Here is a 23,301-nt window from a genome sequence, read left to right as displayed (position 1 = left end):
ATGAACTTCGACGATGGCGCACTGCCCTCCCGAGAGGGATAATAAGAAAGAAAAGAAAAGAAAAGAAAAGAAAGAAAAGAATAATAATAAAGATCCAACCGATTGCCCCGCAGAGAGGGTGGGGTGCAAACGATGGCAATAAATAACACGTTACGTACTTACGTCTCTCGTCTCTCTCTCTCTCTCTCGTCTCGCAACCCAACTACCCAACCCCTACGACAACAACAACTACAACTACCACCGCCAACTACCACAACCTACGCCACGTGACCACCCCCAATGCTCTGCATTTACTCGTGTCCCTCACGCGGGGGCATGCGACGGAGGTTTTTTTTTAATAATTTATTTCCTCTTATGTTCAAGGCCCGAATGCAGCCTTCTTCTGCTAACCAGCTTTTAATTTTTAGCAAATTACTGGGTTAATTCTGCACAGCAGTTACAATTTGCCTACATACAAATTAATACTGCCTAATTTGAATGTGCCACATTTCGGCCATCCCCATCAGAAAATCTGACAAGAATGTTTTTGAAAGGCTGTGTCAAGAGTGCCGTCTGATGGTACTGCAAGCACTCCTCTGAAACGACGTGCACCGGCGTTTCGCAAAAAAAAAAAAAATCAAGAAAAAGAAACGCCGCGTCAGGCACTGTACTCGTCCAGCCGCTCAGGAGCGGGGTCAATGGGGCAAAAATGGTAGACTGATTCAGGGAGCTGGCACCGTGCGCACAGTCCGGTAGCAGAAAGACATGATCTGACGAAATGAGGCTCGGAATGCGGCGGCGAAGTTCAATGAAGGTTGCTTCGCACTGCCGCTTAGCAGAATGTGAGTATTGCAACCAAACATCAAACGTGTTTACTCCTCGCTGTACAAGAGACTGTGGCCTCCATTGCATCGAAAGATAGGATGTCCGCCTAGGGCGCATTGGTTGGGACCACATTAGGAGTACTGACACGAAATTTTCGTGTTACGTTTTTTTCGTTGCTATGAGTGCCTATTAGCCCACTAATCATAGAATAGCACTAGACGGTTGATCACTGCGTAAACAATCATTTACGGCGTCCTTTATTCGTGTCAGTTTCGCTTCCAACAAAACGAACGCCGAGCGGTCGCCACGACAGGAGGTAGCACCTGACGTCACCATTCTTGTCGCACCGCTGCCGGTCTGGACGCGCGCGCGAGCGAGCGAACGCGCTCGCCCAGACTGGCCGAGGTCTTCACCATCCCCGCGCGCCCGAGTAGCAAGACGTCAACCCCAAAACCATGACGTGTACACACGGTGTAGCAGCGCGCGCCAACCGCAGCCACCACGTCGGCTATGTCACGGGAGCCCCGACGTCGGCAGTTTGGGGCAAGTAGCAGATGATGTCATGCTGGCCCGCTCTGGGCTTTATCGCGCGGGCAGAGATTAAAATGGATTGAAAATATGTTATACTGAACGGCTACTGTTGAAATTTGCTGGGAGATATCTCCTGATGAAGAGGAAGCACTTTACATAGTTATCTCAGCTTTGAAATTTCGTGTCACTACTCCTTTAACCAATGCATTCTTTTATTGCATGAGTGACTTGTCTCGGTTGCACGCAACTAGCAACAACACAATTTTTCGCAAAAGGTGCACCGTGCACAGCTCTCTCTGTAGAAGACCAGGCATATGCAACCTTCGTTCGGCTAAGTCCCGATAAAGAACACCTGAAGTTATGTGTAATGCAAATACTAATCCTTTAGCTCGTTAATTACGGAACAGCCCGTAGCGGCTGACTTCTGTCGTGGGTAAGCAGCGCTTGTACTCGGGGGAAAAGGTGGACATGAAGGATGAATCAATACGTTTTGCTTCCACATGACGGCTTGTTGAGGGAAACGACAGGAAGGGGGATAGGAGTGTTTCAACCAAGTCTTTATGCGTAGACAAATTCAGGCACGCGCCATGACAACAGACCCATAAAAGCAATTGATCATAAAATCGCAGTTAAAAATTTGCTCGAATTTTCTTTTTCATCCGGAACCTTCCACACTAGGTCCCACCACCCGTCCAACCTTTCTTTTGTTTTCTGTCCTCTGCTCACCGGAGCGTGAACGACGCGCCGTAATTGTAGCACACGATCACTTCTACTACTTCTTCTCCCCTTACTGTCAATTCTTTCACAAACATTTCTTCAAAATAATAAAATAAATAAAAATAACCCTTCTGTGCGCCTTTTTCGTCGAACAGGAGGGAAATAAGATATGAAAGGGAAAGTCTTGAATTCCGAAAAGTTGTATGTTGTCTTCACTTCCCTTCAACGCTTGTTAACAAGCTGCACTTTCTACGTTATCTTAAAGCACTTATAACAAGATGCGTTCCAAATATTAATTTCTGTGACAGTCACCACATCTGTGCGACGTAATAATCTGTTTGAGGCTAACGCGCATATGCGTTTCCTAGTCAGCACAGCCAGCTGTCACATAAAACAGGCGGAACCACAAAAACGTGCAACAAAAAGTAGCTGAAACTGACCTAAAGGTAAGGAAACTACCCGAAATGCCATTTATAATAATGCATAAAGGTGTCATATATATCATCATCATCAGCCGATCTACGCCCACTGCAGGGCAAAGGCCTCTCCCATGGATCGCCATTTATCCCGGTCCTGTGCTAACTGCGACCAATTTATCCCCGCAAACTTCTTGATCTCATCCGTCCATCTAACTTTCTCGTTTGCCTTCTCCAGGGATCCACTCTGCTACCCTTGATGACCAGCGGTTATCTTGCCTTCCCGTTACATGCCCTGCTCACACCCGTTTCTTCTTAATTTCTACTAATATGTCCTTAACACGCGTTTGTTCCCTGACCAACTCCACTCTCTTTTTGTCATAAATATACTACATGCGTAGTAATAATATTAATTTTCAAGTATGACAAACCATTCAATGTGAAAAGAAAACAGCGCTAATGGGATTCAAACTCGGGTTGGGATGTTCGCTATGCAACAGAGGTACCACTAGCAATTATGAGCGATTAAATTGAGGGCCAGAAGCACGTGGATATAGCTTCAGTATGCCCCTAGATGACGCCTTGTGTCACTTGGCTGTGGTGCCCAGGAAACGCCTATTGATTGATTGTAGGCTTCAACGCGCCGACGCAACGCAGGCGATGAGGCGCGCCGTAGTGGAAGGCTTCGTATTAATTTTGACCATCTCTGGATCTTTAACGTGTGCCGAAATCTCGAACACAAGGCCGTTTTTGCCTTTCGCCTCCATCAGAAAAGCGGCCGCCGCGGCCGGGAGTCGAACCCGCGTTCTCGTGCTCAGCAGCACAACGCCTTAGAGGAAACGCCTATACTCGCCCCGGTAGCATCGTTTCTTGTCGATAATTCCTGCGAACGGGGTTCCGTTGTTGCATGTTGTTGTTGTTGCTGCTGTTTCTGCTGTTCCTTATATCGTAGCACGTACCCACGGGGGGGATTGGTCAGGAATCGGGAGTATTGAGGGTTAATGTACCCGCTTCACTAAACTATGAATTTGAACCGTAAACATTTGAATGAAGAAAGTGCGCATAATCGCAAGAGAGAATTAGTTAACGAAAGATCGAAGCAAATGTTGGAAAAGTGAATTTTTTGTGCTGGGAAAAATATACTCAAGAATAACAACTAACAGGGTAGGCGACTGGTCTCGGAAACGATCGCGTGAATGGCTGCAGCCATGCCTTTGTGACCGGATTTAAAAGAAAAGGCAACTCTCTGGCATCCGCATCTATTTACACCAATTACGCTGAGGAAGGAGAAGAGGCCACTATTGCGCTTACCGTAACCTCCACAACGACTAAAACCATAGTGAGCGACTCTAAAACAGCTCTCCGGAATTACAAAATTGGCAGGATCTCTAATACCGCCCTACGCATCTAACGCTCCGCCCAAGCCACTCGTATGCGCAGCGTGCAAATAATCTGGACACCGGCCCATGCATCTCTCCCAGGCAACGAGCTAGCACACGAGACGGCCCGAGGTTTCAGCTCCCGGGATTGCCCTGACGACGCTGCTGGCTCGGACCAGAGGGCTAGGGACAGGCTGGTGACCTACCGGGACATCGCTCAGCACTATCGCATGGAGCGCCAGAAATATCCCGCAGCGCATCCCACCCTCAACAGACATCAATCTGTAGCCTGGCGTCAGCTGCAGCCTAATGCCTTCCCCAATCCTGCAGTATTGAGTTTATCCCGACCTTTATAAAGACCAATGCAAGTGGTGCACCCAGCGAGCCACACTCACTCACATGATTTGGGCTTGTGATGCTCAGCCACGAACTATACGAGCATGCTTACGGATCACCAGTGCGGAGCAGTAAGAGACCTATTTGCTTAGCTGCGACCCCGAAATACAGGTTAAGGTCGTCCAACTGGCTGAAGATGCCGCTCGCGCCCAAGGGCTGCAGGCCGCCTTCTGAGGGGGAGGAATTCAGGAAGGCTCCCACTTCCCCTTCCTCCTTTCACCCAGTTTTGGGCAAAATAAAGTTATCGTCGTCGTCGTCGTCGTCGTCGTCGTCGTCATCATCATCATCATCATCATCATCGGCTGCAAAGAAAAACAGGGCCGGCATTGAAAGACGATATAGCAGCGCGTGGCATAGAAGAAGAAACTGAAGCGGAATCGTGAGCGCGCCCTGCAAGTGAAGCCTGTTCCAAAGCAAGCGAAATCCTCAGCGCGTTGTGCCAGCGAAAGCTGTTCTGGAGCCCGCAATGTCGTCGCCCACAGGAGAGGCCTGCACGGAGAAAGAAGGCTCCGAGTTGGCCGGAAAGCTGCCCTTGGTGCTGAACAGGCGCAGGATACCCGTCTTCATCTTTGCCGTCATCGGCATCCTGACCGTAGCCGGGGCCTGCTTCGCTGCCGTCACGGCCGTCGTCCTTTACAGGTCAGGGACCGGATGCGCTACGACAGCACTTCTCTGGTGCTCGTCACCGTAGTCAGGTTCTTATTTCGCTTGGAATGACGTTTATACGCTCCGACGTGCTCGGGACATGCACTGCCCTCATGCGGCCCGTGGGCCGTAATGTAACGAAGCCCTAAGATAACGAAGTATTACGAGGCCTCCAGCACGTCGTCAGAAGACCCCCTCCCCCCTCGCCCTGTCAGTATCTGAAGACCGACACGCCAGTTTTGACTTCAAATGGGCCGCGTTAGACGGTAGCCAAGAACAGAGAATAGAGCGTTTCCAGTTGCGCTGTACCTCATCTTCACACTCAGCCAGATTGTCAATTATTGTCAAGTATTATTGGCAATTCGCTGAATTATTGCCTTCAAATCCCCCCCCCCCCCCCCCCTTCCCTTCCAGCCGATGTGCCGTCCGGCTCTTCGCCGTGTCGGCTTCATGCAACTCGGCCCTCCACCTCAAAACGTTGTCGACCTCTGTTATAGTCTATTAAGTGCGAACTGGGAATAGATGAGGAAAGAGCGTAATTAAAGTGAGAGCAAGCAAGGAAACAGAACGGCCCCTCAGGTCACCTGACCGCTTTGCTCTGCGGCCTCTACTTTCGGAATCACAAAACAGATTTCACGCTTTCGACGCTCGCTTCATTTTGTCACTGAGCCACGATATAATAAAGAGGCAAGGTAGCGCTGCAACACGTGTTCGTAACGGCGGCGTAAACCAGCAGTGTTTAATGAAAGTTCATGCTGAAGTGCGCAGGTGCGCAAAAGCACGGCGCACCGCAGCAGGCGAGCCTGCGTTCCGCCGGACTCGCTGCCTTTTACGCACCATCGTTGCCGTTTGTGTTACTCTGTTTCTTTTTTTGTTTGTTTGTTTGGCGGTTCTTGAAAAGTCCTTGTCCCCACGTGTATCAGTTTAATCAATAAACTCTCACTTCAAATCCCCCTTCATACGACCATCGGTGAACCTGCGAGTGGCAGAGCGCCGTCACGGTCCCAGCAGTTTCCTTGACGCTGTAAACGTATTAAGCGCTGCAAAGCTTTTTTCCCTTGTGCCAGGTTGATCGTCAGAAGAGATCGGACGCGCCGGAGATGGGCTGGAGACCATGTCGCGAAACAATCGGGTACCGCGCTCATTTTGCTTCTGTAAACACGGGGTCTTATGTGACCCCCGCAGCTTTGTACTACCCGGAAGTACTACCCGGCAGTCGGTTTGGCCTCCTGCCGTGCATCGCCGCCTGGACAGCGCAGGGGCCATTAGCAACTGCTCCCTCCCTCCTGGGATCCGCTGTCAGTGTGAGGAGAAGCTAGGTCGACCCCCAGCTCTGATGTGTCTCCAGCCTTGCACCACTAGTGCAAGCTGCGCCAATTTTTTTATGCCGCCCTAAAGGAACGTAGCCATATTCGCCATAGGACGTTTTATATAACTGTGACTGCAGCATGATTACTGATGCTGCGTGGCAGCTACAACGCCGCCGTGATAATGTCAGCAAGAACTCGTATACGCTCTGAGGTTTAACCCCTGTTCATTGTTGACTTCATGGATACGTAGGCTGAATGCAGTGGGTGAAGCTGAGCCTCCTAATTGGGTTAGAGTTTGTAACGAGCCAATATACCTATAATTTGCCCATCATTTCAGCTTACCACGAAGGGCGCACAACGGAGATCAGCTCGAAAAAGTACTCTCAGCGAAAACTTCGCCATGCAAGAGCGAGAGTGAAACGGTCATCAATTTCCCATTATCCACAAGCCAAGAGCTGGACAGGAGCAGTTATCTCAGCCTCGTTGTTATAGGCAACGTCAGCGCAATTGCGTTGAACCAGGATGGCTTTCATGCTGACGTCACCGCTCCTTCATGAGTAATTAGTCGCGTTTGGTGAAACATTTTGAAGCAAATATATCCATACAAGAATTTGTGAAATTAGAAAGTATTCCAATACACAGCCAGATCGACGTTTCTTGTGTTCAGGGGAGCCCTAATTGCGGTAATAAAAATTTATTGAAATTTAGTTAAAGGGGCATTGAACCGTGGAGAGCTTGTTTTGACAGAAGGATCATATATTTCGTAACTCTTCTGGTTTAGTTCAACGACGAACAACGTTTTTTTTAAAGAAAACAAATGCTGGCGTTCCTGCTTTCCACTTCCTTCCATTTACTTTATTGTTAATGTGAACGAGAAAGTCATAAGGTGCACGAAGTGAGGCGTCATAGTGGCGATCGGGCCGCAGCCGAGCACTCCCGTGAGGGGCAGCCACCTAGGAACAGGCGTAGAAAATACGTGCACAGTTGTTCGGGTCATAAAATGACGGCTGACTGGCAGCGTAGCCGATATTTACGCCTTTCAGTAAACAAGGACGATAGCTGTCACGATAAGCAGCATAAATGTTGTCGACGCTAGTATATATGGCAAGACAAGCAGTTGTCCGCAATCTGAACTGCATCAAAGCCAACTGCTGGGTAGTTGATACAGCTGCTATTACAGTACCTACGCGCTAATGTTCCTGTCTTCTTTTAAAGAATGAGTGCATCAGAAGTTCTACAAACACACATTTTACATTTACATGGACATTCATTACTTGATTGACTGTGGTGTTTAACGCGCCGAAGCTTCGCCTGGGTTATGAGGCGCGCCGTATAGGGGAGGGCTCCAGATTAATTTCGACCACCTGGGGATCTTTAACGTGCGCTGAAATCTCGACATCTGAAAAGCAGCCATCGTGGCCGGGATCGAAACCCCGTCTCCACGGGCTCAGCAGCACAGCGCCTTAGCCACTCAGCCACCGCGGTGGGTGACATACATTACTGATTTCCACGGAAACGCTTAGTAGGCAAGCTGCACAAATTACATTACACCCTTTACAATTTGTAGAGACACATCGTAGTGCGGTAAACAATGGCAAAAAAGTCAGGTTAGGAATTTACGCGCCGGAGCTGCACCTGGGTGATCTAACGTGCCGTAGTAGTATTTCTAGGGACTGTAGTAGTGGAGCGGTACGGATAAAGTGAGACCACCTGGGGAATCTTTAGCGTGCGAGGAAATATGGACGCACGGCCTTTTTGTTTTCAGAAATGGCCGGATCTAATCTGAAAAATGAGTCGCAAAAGCCGATTCCCGAATCGAAACAGAAATCGGAGAAACGAATGAAACCCGCTTCTCAGTTGACAACCCCAACGCCTTATCCACGCACCCACCGCGGCAAGTGATCGTTAAATGTACGTTGTGGTGATCCCCGCTTTCACGCTGTCGGCATTTCCCTGCGTTAAGGGGGAACGTATGGTGCTGTGAGTGGTGTAGTGGTATTTACGCACTGTAATCTACCGATGTAGTCAACCGGTTTTTCACTTGTGTGTCCCTTTAAGTAGAACATTTACGGCCAAGATTATTCTGGCTTCTTGTATCTGCCTGTATACATAACCTAGGTACAAGAACAGCTTTTCAGACTTGTAAAGAATTATAAATGAAGTTATAAAGTCAATTATGAACACCCGGTATAGATTGCAGATTTTATCACGCCTAAAATATACAAGAACCGCTTTATGAGCGGAGTTACCGATTTAGCCCATCACTGTTGTTTTGTTTTGCTCGGAGACACGCTCACAGTGGCATGGCATTCATTGCAAATACAGACTGACAATGCAAGTTACTATGTTTTCATTTCACTTCAGGCACCAAGGCACTGCGTTTAGCGATTTTTACCTGTAAGCGATGCAGCATCATCACACGTGGGACGCCGTTTCACAAGAACTGTAATGCAGTTACATCATGTCGTTATCTCATTGTGTTCAGCACCCTTCGATAGCCGCGTCGCGTGAACTCTAATAAAAACAGCCTTAAACGTGACCCGCGACATTCGGAAAAATGATGGTGAGATATGCCGCTGCCGTCTGTTGCAATGCGTCCGCAGTGAATGGCTTACATGGAACCGGGATGAACGCATCCAAGCAGCTGAGCCTGTGTTGGTGCACGCAGGACGGCTGTGCAGGAGCTGGCTGCAGAAGCGGAAGGGCCCGGGGCCTTGTCGGGGCCCTGGCCGGGCGGCCTACAGTCGCAGCTGCAACCGTCAACTGAGACGCGCCGGCTGTTCTGCATTTACAACAACCACATCTCGGAGCGCAAGCCGGCCGACAATTTTACCATCGAAGACCTGAAGGTGCAGTTCTGCGACGACATCGTCTATGGTTACGTCGGCCTCGACGGCACTGCGACCAACATCCGCAGCAAGCTTCCCAAGTACGACTACCTCGAGGAAGGGCTTAAAAGGTATGTGCCGATCTCCTCACTCTGCGTGGCTTTCAAGGGTGCAGTTCCACCTCCTGAAAGTGCCGTGTCTCCGGTGTACTGTCGGACAAAAGGATTATAATATTAGGTAAAAGCCTCAGCGTCTCCAAGTGGCCGCTGATCGATTGTCGGCGATGTATTGTTAGTCGACTTTCTACTGAGGAAAGCGACTGGCTTCCGGAAAACAGAGCAAGAACAAAAGAATTGGAAGACCCCGTACATAGGTGGCAATTAACGCAAAGCGAAGTTGTACACTTGGCCTGCACACTCACACCATCACCGCAATATTTTTACAGTGGAGGTAGATTTCCTCGTCGTCGGAAACGTGGCGCGGAACAGTCGTAGCCATGTGGTCCAAATCCAACGTAATATCAGAGTCCTTCTCTGGTAATATTAACAATTTTCCCGACGACACCGAAATGAACCTGATTGATTGATTGATTGATTGATTGATTGATTGATTGATTGATTGATTGATTGATTGATTGATTGATTGATTGATTGATTGATTGATTGATTGATTGATTGATTGATTGATTGATTGTAGGGTTTAACGCGCCGACGCAACGCAGGCGATGCGCGGTGTAGTGGAGGGCTCCGGATTAATTTAGACCACCTGGGGATCTTTAACGTGCGCCGAAATCTCGTACACACGGGTGTTTTTGCTTTTCGCCTCCATCGGAAAAGCGGGCGCCGCTTCCGGGAATCGAACCCGCGACCTGATGTTCATGAGTAGCACCGTTTGTCGCTCCTGGCCGTAGTGCTGACGACGCTTATCTTTCATGGCCGGCTCGGGTCGTTGCCTTGCCGCACGTCGTCGAGCCAGCATACATTCGTGGTTTGCACAGTGTAAACGCTCCTGCTGGCCAGCACCATGTTTCGACGCCACCAGCTCCAAGCCAGAGAACGTGATGAACATATGAACTCGGGCTTCCCCACGCGCCCGGCCGGCCGTCGCTTTCCTGGGCCCACGGCGGGATACGCGGAGGCTAGCGTTATCTGGTGTAAGATAAAGCCCAGTGGAGCGCCTAGCCAGGCTTGCAGAAGCAGCTGCAGCTGCAGCTCCCGGAAAACCGGGACTAGAGGCAAAGAAAGGTACGCTCTAAAAAAAATAACTCTCACGCTGTTCTGGAAGATATTATGTTAAAACTCGAGTATTCTGTGGTGTCTTTTGGCAAAACTAATTCAAGACATGTCTTGTCAGTTCAGCCCTTGATATCTCTTTCTGAAACTGAATAATGATGTTTGGGTGCTTAAAATTAAGAGAAGCTAACTCAAAAAAAAAAAAAAAAAATCTGATGAACCCCGTTAGTACAATATAACACTACAGTAACAAGCGCGATTGAAATTAATAAACTGATTTCTTTCCGATGTTCTAGTCAACTTTCTGTTGTTTACATGCTCAACGAAGAAAAATGAACTGCAGTTTTGAAGCGGCGACTCGCGTATCTACGCAGTTTTTTTTTCTTGATAGGTCGAGGCTTGGACCATCAGCTTATTATATATAGAACATATATTTGAAAGAAAAAATGACATCGGCAAGAAGTTGCAGAGTGTGACCAATAGGACGAACAGTTCGCTCATTTTGTTAGAGATATGTATCTGGCAACAACTGGGAACGGAACACTCGTTGCATTAGATTATGGCGCAGCAAATATGTGAATACATCGAATAATTTGGCCCTATCTGTCGAATAAGTTTACGAGTGCAGGTAAATTTTATTTATATGGCTGGATACGACAGACTATTAGAAATACGAGAATAGACTTCGTAAATCCGGGACACGATAAAGCCGCCGTAATGAACACTACAACGCTGACATTGGGTGGTTGCTCTAGACTACCCTTCTTACCACGGACGTCAGGGCAGGAATTCATCCGATGCGCTTCAAATCGACAACTTCATTAGTTTACTTTTTGTCCTGTTTTCTTTAGCACCACTCCACAAATCGGCGTCGTTGTCAGTAAAACCGAGCGCGCGAATTTTTTCGCCGAGAAATTGTCTACGCTCAGCGACAAGAATGGGATAAAACAGGGAGGTATCTTAATGGAACCCATTCTGTTGGATGAAGCAGTGCTACTGATTAGTGACAGTGCACACTTCTATGAATGGCAGCTCAGGAAAAAAAAAATCTAGAGGGCGCCTAAGCGGGGAGAATACGTGAGCATCACTTCTGTCCGAGCTATGTCGCCGAGTTATGTAGCTGAGTGAAGGGTAGCTGGGTCGACGACGCAAGACCTTTAAGGGACACTGAAGTGATTTGTAAACATTGCGGTATTACTTGTGCAAATTGTAGTCTGTAGTCTCTAGGCCATGTTTCGACCACCCTCACTGCGTTTACACGACTTTTATTTAGGAGAAAAATCAATTCGAAACTGCTGTCCTCTTATCTGCATCCTCCTTGCCAATTTCCTATGACGTTTCGTATGACGCTCAAACGAGATGGATTAGTTTGACTGCGCTGCTGCACGGCTCGGCGACCCTCCGACAGAATCAGTCAGCCCAGCGCTTAGTCGGCCGGCCGCCGGCGGGCCGTCGCAACTCGTTCGCTCAGTTGAAACTAAGCCACGAGACAGTTTGTGCCTGGAAGAATGTGCCTTCAGTTTGTTAGTTTGGAGACTGTACCAAGCTATAAGTCTAAGTAGCTCCCCACAAGCGCACATGCGACTCTTCGCTCACTGGTAGGCCTCCCTGACTGGTAAGGCCAATTAAAGGCGGTAGAAGAGTAAGCGAAGTTAATATGGGTACTAAGGAATTAAAATCAACCAAATCTTTATTTGTACAGCGAAAACCAAGGTGCGGGAAGTACTTTTTGCGCTGGGGGTAAATCACATCGGTCACCAGCACGACCACATATTTGCGATCGCTTTTCTGCCTAAGGAATGCAGTCGCTAGAGATGAGATATTTGGGGGAATTTGGGGGACGCTTACTGCACGAGTGTTATTCAAGAAATAGTTATCTAAGCTGCTTGGGATGCTAGAACTAAATAAAAATAAAAATGTAAACAGGCTATAGGATATATACTTTATACTTCCGTCCTTGACAGCGCTGGGTTATGGCCGAGTGGTTTGGGGGTCTGCAGCATTAGGGGCACTTTTGCAACTTGCAAATGAGAATATCCGATATCGCATGTTTTACAGCGAAGCTGTTAGCCTCTAGTTGGTCGGAAAATTTCGTGTCGTAAACAAAAAAACCTAGGCAGGAGCCAGCAGTGCTTCCCTAAGACGCCGAGCGCATGCGTCAGACTAATCAGGCATAGAGCCTAAATCAGGCATTCGTCTAAAAAAACACAAAACAAGAATTATGGCAGATAAGGCGCCTGTGAACAATGGGACCCCCCCCCCCCTCTCTTCGCCCTGCTTACCCGCACCATGTGTTCCTGGTAAATAATTTGTTTGCAGATTATGTTTGAAGGCTAGGCAAGGGTATATAGTGTCACTAAGTAGAGCAGTTCTTGCCCAAGACGCCGAGCGCATGCGTCAGGCTATAGGCAGGACCCGGCATTTGCCGCCAGAGAAGTCGAGCGCAAGCGACAAGCCCGCCGAGACGACGAGGAACAGTTCATACCCTCCCCCATCAGCATTTGTAGTGGTTTACACCAGCTTCGCTGGACACCCACTTTCGCAGGGTGGGATGGCGACCATTTTTTATAAGTTGATTTATTTGTTTTTTGTGAATGTTTGCTCCACGAGTGAGTTCGCAGAACGCACGCGGACTGACACTGATGCGCTGGCGAGTTCTCGTTGGCGTGGGGTTGCCATAAGCACCTCCTGCTTGCGGGCACAGTTCTGAATAAGCCGATCCTTGGCCTGGCGCGAACACGCATCTTACGATGTAGGCACAAGCCAGGCAAACTTTAAAGATGGGAGCAAATCGCATCGCATTTGAGCGTCTCCGGTGACGAGGAGGGCGTTCATCCACTGCGTGCACCTCGGCTACTGATCGTTGCCGATTACATGCCACGATGACAGGCTTATCTGAAGCAATTAAAAACTTACAACATGGCAGAAGCGTGGTATACCGATTACTGAGGTATCGAGAATGCCTAGCCAACGATAACGTCGGATGCGGAGCGTGTTGTTTCACAGAACCGAAACCGAAACTGGTTTGAACCCTCATCTTGGAGATCGTTGAATCACATCGCATCTCGTATGCGCGTCACTGCTGTTAGTTGTTGCGGCCACCGCAAATGTCGCATGGCATTATTACTTATTTCAGTATTTATGAATTAAACGCCGGTTTAGTCACCGGATAATCGATGAAAAGTGTGTTCATTTGAGCCAGTCCATGCAATGCAGACAAAAACAAGTTTGACAGCTTCACTTCAGTGTCCCTTTAAAGGGGGTTCACACGGAGGAGAAAATTCTTACACTTCCTCCCCGCGACCCGCATCACGTGACCCTACGTCACGCCTTCGTGCGTAAACATGAGGGGAAGCTAGCAGGCGGCGGGCTCTCGGGAACGGCGCCGCTGGGATCAGGGGCGGCCTTACCGGGGATTTCTTTGCCGTTGGCAAACTTTGGCTTCATGCGCAAAGATCGCTCTTTATGTGCGTCGTTGACAAATTCTATTAGGTTTCCTACTGCCGGTGATAGGCGGTGGAATGACTCGGTGCTTCGGCAGCAGCCACTACAAACCAGCCAGATACTTGGGCTCGTCGGAGTCACCGCATCAGTCATCAGCAGCAACTCAGATAAGAGCGAGGCACCAAAAGTAATGGAAGCAGAGTTGCCAGACGGGCGAGAAGCATTCCGCCAACAACGAAAGATTCCCCTACGAGGCGAGGATCGCCTGTACAGCTTGGTAAAACGGTTCCGGACTTCTGCGGCGCTACTCTGGACGGCTAGCCGCCCGTGCTCGGGCTGTATCATCGCCTGTGCGCGACCACAGGCGGCGCTGCGAAGCGCGCCTTCCTGACGTCAGCTTAGGGATTCTCGCATTTGTCGTCTGCTTCACTCGGGCTTGCTCTCCCTGCTATTGCATTGCGTTCAGTTGACTCTTAATGCTTGTCCGGACGAGATTTTGCGTGTGGGTAATTTTTTATCATAATAATAGACTTAACATCGCATACACTAGCTCAAGGCGTGAATTAACGTATAGTTTTTGATACCGCTCCGGACGAAACATTGCCGGCATCGCCCAATTCCTTGCAAAGCCGGTCCTGTTTGGAGCGCGAAAAGTCGGAGCTTGGCCGCTGAGATTCTGTATTAAGCAATCTTTCGAACAAAGGGAACAGCCAGCTGATAGTAACCGACAACAGCGAAAATGCAAGACCAAAACAAATTCCATGACTTCGGGGCTGTCGGCTTTATCAGGAGGCATTACGATTCCCGGTAATCATGTGTAAGGTAAAATAGTTTTTGTAACCTTGCCGAGTGCTCGAAAGTATTGTATCTCCTCACTTTACGTTCTCATGGCATGAAAGTATGCCGACATGCACTATATGGCGCGCAATAAATGTAGGTTGAGTTCCAAATAACCTGCCGTACTGTGTGTACGGGCGCCTGCTGGTTTTATACCAGGCTTCTAACCAGTAGGGAGGTTTAATGAGAAAAACGAGTAACGTCTACAGTAAAGATACACTAACATTATGTTTGTTCAGACCTGGGGGATATTTCGGCGCATTTCCCACAGCCATATGTTCCCAATATGTGCGTTATTACGAAAACTGCACTTAAGAGGCGGAGTAGGAGGAGGAGAAAACTTAATTTAACCGTAAAATCGAGCTGTGTCCTCAGTCCTGGACAAGAGAGTAAGAGTAATTTATTCAATTCATAGAACGCCATCCCAAGTAGACCAAGATTTGTTTTTTACACCTGGAAGGGTTGGAAAACAATAAACAGCTGCTTGGAAATATTCATCGGTTTCGATTCTTGTCATGCATGCACGTATACTATTTATTGCGTTCATTAGCCAAACTATCAAGCCTTCAACGTCGTAACCATGTTATAATTGTTCTGGTTGAGAGTCAGTTCGTTATGATAACGATGGTTAGGATAGAAATTCGGAGCAGTAAAGCCACCTAGCTTGGAGTACTTTGGACAAAGTTTTCTGGGGTGCAGTCGTGGTGGCGCTCCACAAACTTTCTCATTGCATTTGCATGTGAATAAACAACGAACGCTGCGGATATGCAACTTCTTGCACGCAGCCATAAAGAAAGCCAATTTGTGAAGGAAATGTAGGCCATACAGCCTGCAGTAAATATCCACACGATCTTTGTGAGCCTCCCAAAGACCCCCAAACCTACTAATAAGACGTTTATTACGGTGCAGAAAAATGAGTGCGTTGGACACAGAAAAAACATTCATGTGATACAAGTCAACAACAACGAGAGAAATAGAAGACAGGCGCTTTATTTACTGCTGTGCGATGCGTGTGTACGTAGCATTAGACTGTTGAGTTTTCATAAGAGCATCTCAAAAATACTGTCGGGAAGCCTACGCATTTTGGATACTTATCGAGGACCTCTGAGCGCTGAACCTCGCGAATAAGCTAGATAGGACGAGTTACACACGATATTCTGACCGATTCTATGAAGAAAGTTGTTCTCTCTCTGCTCGTGTGTTGCAAGCTTGTGTGGATACAGCTTGAAATTATTCAGTTTTCAGAAGCTGGCACAAAACACTGAATTACTAGAAATTCGCTTTTTAATGCACTAAAGCATCAAAGCGGGGGGTTTCTAGCACAGGCACTGCTGCCCGTCACAAGCGGAGTGTAGCAGACGACAGCGGCACGAGTCCCTAAGCTGACGTCAGCCAGGGGGCGCCACTCAAGCATCTCACCGCCAATATTTTACAATGCCAAACGCATCGCGCGCTTCCCTATGGGAGTGAGTGGTACGCCTGCAGTGCCCACATGTCGTAAGGTGGGGCCCTGATCTGAAACGGGATCACCCAACCGTAACTGAATTCGAGAAACTCTTGTGCCTGGTTGCCAAGGCAACCAATGTTTGAGATTGCCAGGTAATGGCGCTCTCCCCACCGTTAGAAAACATAGAGCCGCGGCGGAGCACGTTTTGAAAACGTTGCCGCTTTCTAACACGCGTCGCTCTCTCTCGTCCCAAGATGAACCGGTCACGTGACTAAAGCGCTGGGAAGGCTACCGATTAGGGGAGAGTGGCCGGAGTAGAAGGAGAGGGCGTGGTTGGCGGTCCGGGCTGATGCGTTTGGCATTGTAAAAATACAGGAGGCGATGGCTGTATGCGCAGGTATACGTACACAGGCGTCACGCGTCGAGACTCGAGACGTAATACGCGGCGCTGGGAGAGAGAGGATGGATTTTCTCGTCCGTGTGACCCCCCCCCCCCCTTTCCTTAAAGCGAGACGTCAGACGACCGTCGCACGGTAGTTCGGCTGCTTATATTCCATGTTATAATCTTCGTCGTCACCCTGCTTTCCTTCTGCAACAGGACCCGTCGCAGTCAATTGAGTCATCAGGCCGCACATGCCCGAGTTCGCAGCCAGTGGAGATTTTGACAACAGGTTCCTGCAGCTTCACTTTGCGGTTACGCGGATCTATGGCGGGCGTGTGCTTCGTCAACTCAGCCAAGTAACGCGTGAAGTATCCTCACGCATTAAAAATAAAACAAAAACAAAGCAGTAGTCTTTATTGCGAGGCCACCATCCTGATTCCGACGTACGTCGGGAAAATTGTAGCGTCGACCAATAATTATCATATATCGCATTTTTCGCGAGTTACACCAGTCAAGGTAAAACAAATTACATTTGCTAACGCCCTAGCTCTACCCCAGTTTCCTCCCTTTACATGAGCACTGGACACTGCGAGTACATGAGATATTCGCCGGGGGGGCTCAAGGGCTAAGGCGCTGTGCTGGTGCGCAAGAGGACGTGGGTTCGATTCCAACCCGTAGCGGCCGCTTTTCTGATGGAGGCAAAAAGCAAAAATTACGCCCACCCCCCCTCGCGGGAACCCTGGTGTGATGCAACGCATCTCATGGGGGGTTCCATTGGCGTTTTCCATCGTATTGATTACGCTTATAGCAGGGATTCTCACGCGAAGGGGAGGTGGGCGGACGACCGTCGACTGAGACCGTCGGAGCGCGGCATGCCGCTTTATATTCACAGCGCCCGAAGGAGAGGAGAGCGCGGAGAGAGAGAGTACTGCACATGCGCAGCGCGCGCTGCGCCGAGCGCAGCGCCGCCCACCGGCGCTTAGCAACGGAGTGAGAGCGCGCTGCGCCAACCCGCAGCTGTTTGGGAGAGAGTGTTCGCTATCGGAGAGAGGAGAGGAGGAGAGGCGCAGCTGGGCGGACAACGCCGGACAGACGCAGGAAGGACAGAGGGGCGAGCATGAGATGCGTTGCATCTATAGTTCACACCACAAGCTAGCTGCAGCACTGTGGAGGCTACATTGTTATCAATAGTGCGCCCACTGAGGGCGCCTAACTCGCCGTGAAGGGGGTCCTGAAAGGACATTCCCTTCTCCCCTCTCGGCAAGTGGCACCGCAAGGCCCCGGCGCCTTTTGTCGCTTCCTTCGCGGTGAGTTAGGCGCCCTGAGGGGGACAACAATGTAGCATCCACAGTGCTGCAGCTAGCTTATGGTATGAACTATAAAAATGCCCTTGTGTACGAGATTTAGGCGCACGTTAAAGAACCCCAGGTGGTCAAAATTATTCCGAAGCTCTCGACTACGGTACGCCTCATCGCCTGCGTTGCGTCGGCGCGTTAAACCCTACAATCATCATCAACCGAGTACATGAGATTACGTTTACCCATTTCGAATAGCTTATCGATTGGCTGCTAAAGATGGCTGAACGCTGCAAAATTATTTCTCTAAAAGAGATAATGCAGCTTATATTATCATCTCGATAATTTGTACGGTGAACGCGTGCTGTAGAAAACATCTGTGGGTCTGACCTGTATGGACTAATTCCTACTAGCAAATCGCCAGGAATAACTGGGCCCGACGTACGGTTTGCCGCAGAAATGAGACTGGTGCTGTAACGTCACGCAATGCAAAGTACCGTGACGGTGTTTTGAATTGTTTCGGCGTGGACCCTGATTTTTCGACGTACTCAGGCCATGAGTATTGGCTTACCCCGTGTATTATGAGGCAACTTCTAGTGCGTTGTCGTGAAGCGGACCCACGGGATAGGGAGAACGATCTTCTGTGCCAGGCGCCTCCATTCAGCCAAGTTGCCTTTCGTCGCTGGCTAAGATCGTGGCTTAGGCGATGACGCACGCTGCCGAAGGGTTAATGAGAGGCGGGCTGCGATGTAGCGTGGTTGATTCACTTATGCGGGCATCTCCTTGGTATTGGGGTGACACGTCATCTTTTCGTGGGTTCTAATGCATTTACATTAAATACTGTTCTCCTAATTTCAGCACTATTTACTGAGAGGATGGGAAAATCAAATTACGTTCGCTGCGTGTGGCTGCTGTTCTACTTCCTCGCTACTTTACCTCCAGTATTCTCATCTCCTTCGGGGTAACTACAGCGGTTTACTGATCACTTTCTTTCTATTTGCAGTAAACCCAGAAGCTTCGGGAAGGCGACATTTTCCTCCTAGGGATATTACCATAATCAACAAAATATGTTGAATGGTTTATTTTCTAAAGCTAACTCATGTGTCATTGTTTTGGGTTTCTTTCCTCATAAAGCATTTTGTTTCCAAACAGCCTGCTGCTGCTTAAAAGAGCAAATCACTGCCCTTAAAGTTGTCGAAGGGATTTTCTTTTCTGATCTTGACTTATATGCCCGGTACATCTCTAGAGACGTTTTTCGTTACATGGTTTTCTGCTATGCCTTTTCCTGCCTGCTTTGCCTCTTTGGTCATCTTGGTTGTCTTTGCTTCTTCGCAAACATTCACATATTTCGTAGTTATGACCCTTCGTTTCCGGCTGACACCTTATATCACCTTGTATTGCTCTGCCCTTCCCTTCTCCCTGAAATTTATAAGAAATTGGATTGAAACCATATTTTTCCGAGATAAATTACCACCAAATAAATTTGTTCACAAACAATGACAGTTGTCCTAAACGAAATTCTTTTGGAAACGAAAAACAGCGCTGCATATATAAAGTTGAGCAGCTTCTCTCCCCCCCCCCCACCCCCCCACCCCTATAAAAAAAGCAATGTAGATGTCACTGTGGTCATTCCTGTAGATAAAAATATTAATTCTGCTTCAATGGCCGACTGCAAAAACTTTGCTTTAAAAGGGAGTTTCGATCCTTTCAATTGGAAAGGGTCAAGGTTGGTCTTGACTAAAAAAAACCTGAGCCGAACACTAAGAAGCGTGCGATGAACGCTCGGCTTCCGCTGCCTTCCGCTGGAGCTGTAGACTCAAAGCTCTCTCCCGTACTGCAGTTACTTACGGCTTCGCCGTGCCCAAGTAGAATACCTCTCTTTTGGTCGGTGTCACGTGGGCTTAGTGCGCCTGAAACGTTCTCTGATTTACCGTCAACTCAGATTTACACGTATATCGCAAAAATGTAGGTAGGTGACGGAAAGAAATAACACGAACATTTGAAGTCCCCCACAATCGATCTTTACCTGTGAGAGTCCATTTATTTTCAGTTATCGATGGAGGGATCTGGTGGCACGTTGACTGCTTCTTGTACAGCTGCGAAGTAAGTAGCCTGGGCCGTGTCACGCGCGAATTCAGCAACTTTCGTTCAATGCAGGGAGATAGTGGCCTTGTAGTGGTAAGAGCTCAGTCTAGCCCCACGTGCGTTAAATAGACATTCGTTAAATTATGAAATGCGATCCAATTTGCCTCGACTTGTACACCGATGAACTTAGCATGCAATTCTCGAAAATGTTCTCTCGCGGCTCGTGGTACCTCGATGAAGCAAGCAAGGTTATTCGGTAATTTGTTAACAGCGTAGATTCTTCACATTTCTTCAAAAATTTGCGTTTTTGTGTATATATTCGTCTAATGACCGCTTGAAAGATAGATTAGACAAGACTAATTACAGCGCTGCCCTCATCCCTCAAACTCACATGTACAGTCATGGGCAGATTAAATGCGAACACGAAAATATGACCGTCTCCAGCAATGGCTGAAGGGGGGGGGGGCACCACCGCTGTCCTCTGGGCTTCCTCCGGGAAGTGGTGCGAACCTGTGAGTTACGCCAACGGGCATACTGCCGAAATTAAAGAGAAAAAAACAGAACACGCAAAATTGAAAAATACTGTTTGTTGAAGTCCAATAATGGCGCACTATTGCTATATTTGGAAAGCGACATTTCCCAACCTTGTTACTATAATTGAGCCACGCATCAATTCCCCTTGAATGGAAAGAAATCGCGCTATTTGTGTGCTCTGGTTGGTATTTTTGTGTCCGCGTTTCATTTGTCCATGACATTTGTCGCTCGCCGTGTGCGAGGCGTAGCCACCTATGCAAAGAAGACGTGTCGAACCACTCGAGGCATGCTTGCGCAAACGCCGGGAAAAGTGGGAAACGAGGAGCTTTAGTCCTTGTTCCAGTGCACGTAAAAATTAATAATGTCCGAAGAGAAAGATAGGAGCTAGATGGGTAAACGCTGTAATTGCTCAACGACGTTCTCGACAAGAACGGCAGATGTTACGCTCCCCTGACGTGGACTATATTAAATTTTTCATCCATTTTACGGCGCAGTACAAAATAGCTAAGGTTGTTCGGCGAAAGACCTTATTACGCCAGCGTGGAATTGAATTCCTGGATCGAGCAACAAAATAACACGAGGGCACCGCTGGTTCACGCTTCTTCTCAGCGCTCGTACGGTCGAGGCTTCAACTCGCAAAATTCACTGCTGATACAAGTTGGCGCATCAACCCAAAAGGAAATAGACAATGCGAACTGTCCCCTAGAAACAAGCTTGTCGGGAGAAAAACACAGACAGGTTGCGCCGCCTGCCGCCCTTTCATGACAAAGCAATATCTGTGTGTCAGTTCACGTAGCAATCAAATCATGTGACGTATGTTCCATTCATTTTTCTCTTATGTGTCGTCTTTTCCGCCGCAATAACTTGTTTAAGACTAAGTGGCTGACCCAGCAGCAAGTATTCTCTCTCTCTCTCTCTCTCTCTCTCTCTCTCTCTCTCTCTCTCTCTCTCTCTCTCCTCTCTCTCTCTCTCTCTCTCTCTCTCTCTCTCTCTGTGTGCGTGCGTACGTGCGCCCTGTACATGCTCAAATTGTATACCCTGTTTCTATTCCGTTGTGCCCGATGAATTGAAGGAGCAGGAGGCACTCTTGCGGTTATAAAAAGTTAATTAGGTTTGATACTCCAGGACCTGTACGTGTATCTACCTGCCGCGAGAAAATGTTCGAACGGTCCACCGCTTCAAAGAACCCACAAACGATGCTCGATCTCGACACCGAGTTTTTTTAGTTCTCGTAATTTTAAATGGAGTTTCAAGAACTAAAGCAATTGTCTTTTATTTAAGGACGCGGGCTCGATTCCCGGCCGCGGCGGCCGCTTTTCTGATGAAGGTGAAAAGCGAAGACGCCCGTGTATTCCAGATTTCGGCGCACGTTAAAGATCCCCAGCTGGCCAAAATTATTCCGGAGCCCTCCACTACGGCGCGCCTCATCGCCTGTGTAGCGTCGGCGCGTTGAACCCCACAATTATTCATCTTTTATTTTTAGGGTTAGGGATTTTACATAAATTCTGGGTCAACAAAGACAGTACACAAATGAAATAAAACATGGGGCAGGGGATGTTCAACCTGGCTGTTCAGTCTGAGCTACGGCTCAGATCTTCGGCCCTGACGTACCACCCGAAGTTTGATGCCGATAAAATCGAGCTCAGTACAGTTCTAGCTACCAGATTACAAAACACCAGTGGCAATTTTATTGGCCTTTGTTATTTTTACTTTCTTGGATTTTTCACTGGGACAAGTTTTGTATTTTGTGGATGAAAACAAAATCATTTAATGCGGGTACTTACCTGAAAGAGGGCCTGTGACTTTCTCGATAGCTCCCTGTAGATCGCAAGAAAATGGCTTTCTCAATGAGCAGACCATGGTTTCAATACAAGCTAGGCAACCTTCCAGACTGCAATAATGTCTTTCGTTTTCTTTTCGGCCGAACCCATAAGAATATCCCGAACATCAAGGCCCCACTTCAAGCTTTATTGCTGTATTTCGGCGCAGGCGAAATTGCGGCCGCACAGAATGGGCTTAAAAGCCGCCAGCTGAGGTGCTTCTGCAGTAACGTTGGCAATATAGGTTTTGTACTTCTGTTCTACAAGTTCTTGGGGATAATCTACAAATGGTCGCCAGTTCAGGAACAGGTGACGCGTGATGCGAATGCGAATGCCACTATACAAGCGCGCAAAGGCTCCTTCAAAGGTTCCGTAAGACGGAACCTTTGAAGGAGCCATTAGGGGGAATCGCGGCAGACACCCTTTGGGAAACGTGCTCCGGGGGGCGGTGGGGGAGAGGGGAGGTGGCAGGGCAGAAAAACTGACGTTGGAGCGCCGAGCGAAGAATTTAGCTCTCATCATACGGTTTTTTTCTTTCATCTGTAAGCGGTTTATGAAAACCAGCATCACAGCCCGCTGCTTTACGACTTGACGGCACTTACGAAACCAGTTGAACCAGTGCGAGTAGAAGCTGGCTGCTCACACAGCAAGCAACCTTGCCGCGGATTTGAATTGGACTTCAGCCACACCGTACAGTGAAATTTTTGGGGGGGAGGGGGGGGCGGGGGAGGAAAAGGTGATATTGCGTTAGCGCTTCTCAAGGCAATGCCGTGGTTCAGCTTCACCTCAATGCGCCAGAGAGCCCCTCCCCCCTTACCCCTCCCCCCTTCATCTATTCATGTCGCGAACAAAGCAAATTCGACAAATGACAACAATGTGCATCTATTTGACTCAAAATGTGGTCTGCGCGGTTGCATTGCGCAATGCAGAACTTCATGCTTACATTGCGTGATGCCACAGCACAAACGAATTTTCGAGTCCAACGTTCTTTCTCTCGACCCCATACCGGGCAGACAATAAAATTGTTTAATCTCTCTCTCTCTCTCTCTCTCCTCTCTCTCTCTCTCTCTCTCTCTCTCTCTCTCTCTCCTCTCTCTCTGCGTCACATTGCATTTTCGACATCGTTATTTGCCGAAATTTTGTTTTGGCTGCATGGATTGGTCAGTCGAGTGCGTTGGGCTGAAGCTGAGAACCACGGC

At 48.5% G+C, this 23,301-nt stretch overlaps 1 protein-coding gene across 1 annotated transcript in view; it reads left to right on the top strand.

The window, feature by feature from the left end:
* The first annotated feature begins 4,709 nt into the window (after positions 1–4,709).
* The window catches only part of LOC144161558 (endochitinase-like), a 27,256-nt gene continuing 8,664 nt past the window's right edge, over positions 4,710–23,301 (top strand). The window contains exons 1-2 of the mRNA XM_077692214.1: positions 4,710–4,882; positions 8,867–9,157. Of these exons, the coding sequence (XP_077548340.1) occupies positions 4,710–4,882; positions 8,867–9,157 (464 nt within the window). The remainder of the gene's footprint in view (positions 4,883–8,866; positions 9,158–23,301) is intronic.

The sequence above is a fragment of the Haemaphysalis longicornis genome, unplaced genomic scaffold (genome assembly GCF_048455015.1).
Source record: "Haemaphysalis longicornis isolate Haplotype H1 unplaced genomic scaffold, Haemaphysalis longicornis Haplotype H1 scaffold_1, whole genome shotgun sequence".
In the NCBI taxonomy this organism is placed as follows: domain Eukaryota; kingdom Metazoa; phylum Arthropoda; class Arachnida; order Ixodida; family Ixodidae; genus Haemaphysalis; species Haemaphysalis longicornis.
The sequence above is the reverse complement of the archived record's forward strand: the minus strand, read 5'-3'. Positions and strand labels throughout refer to the sequence as shown.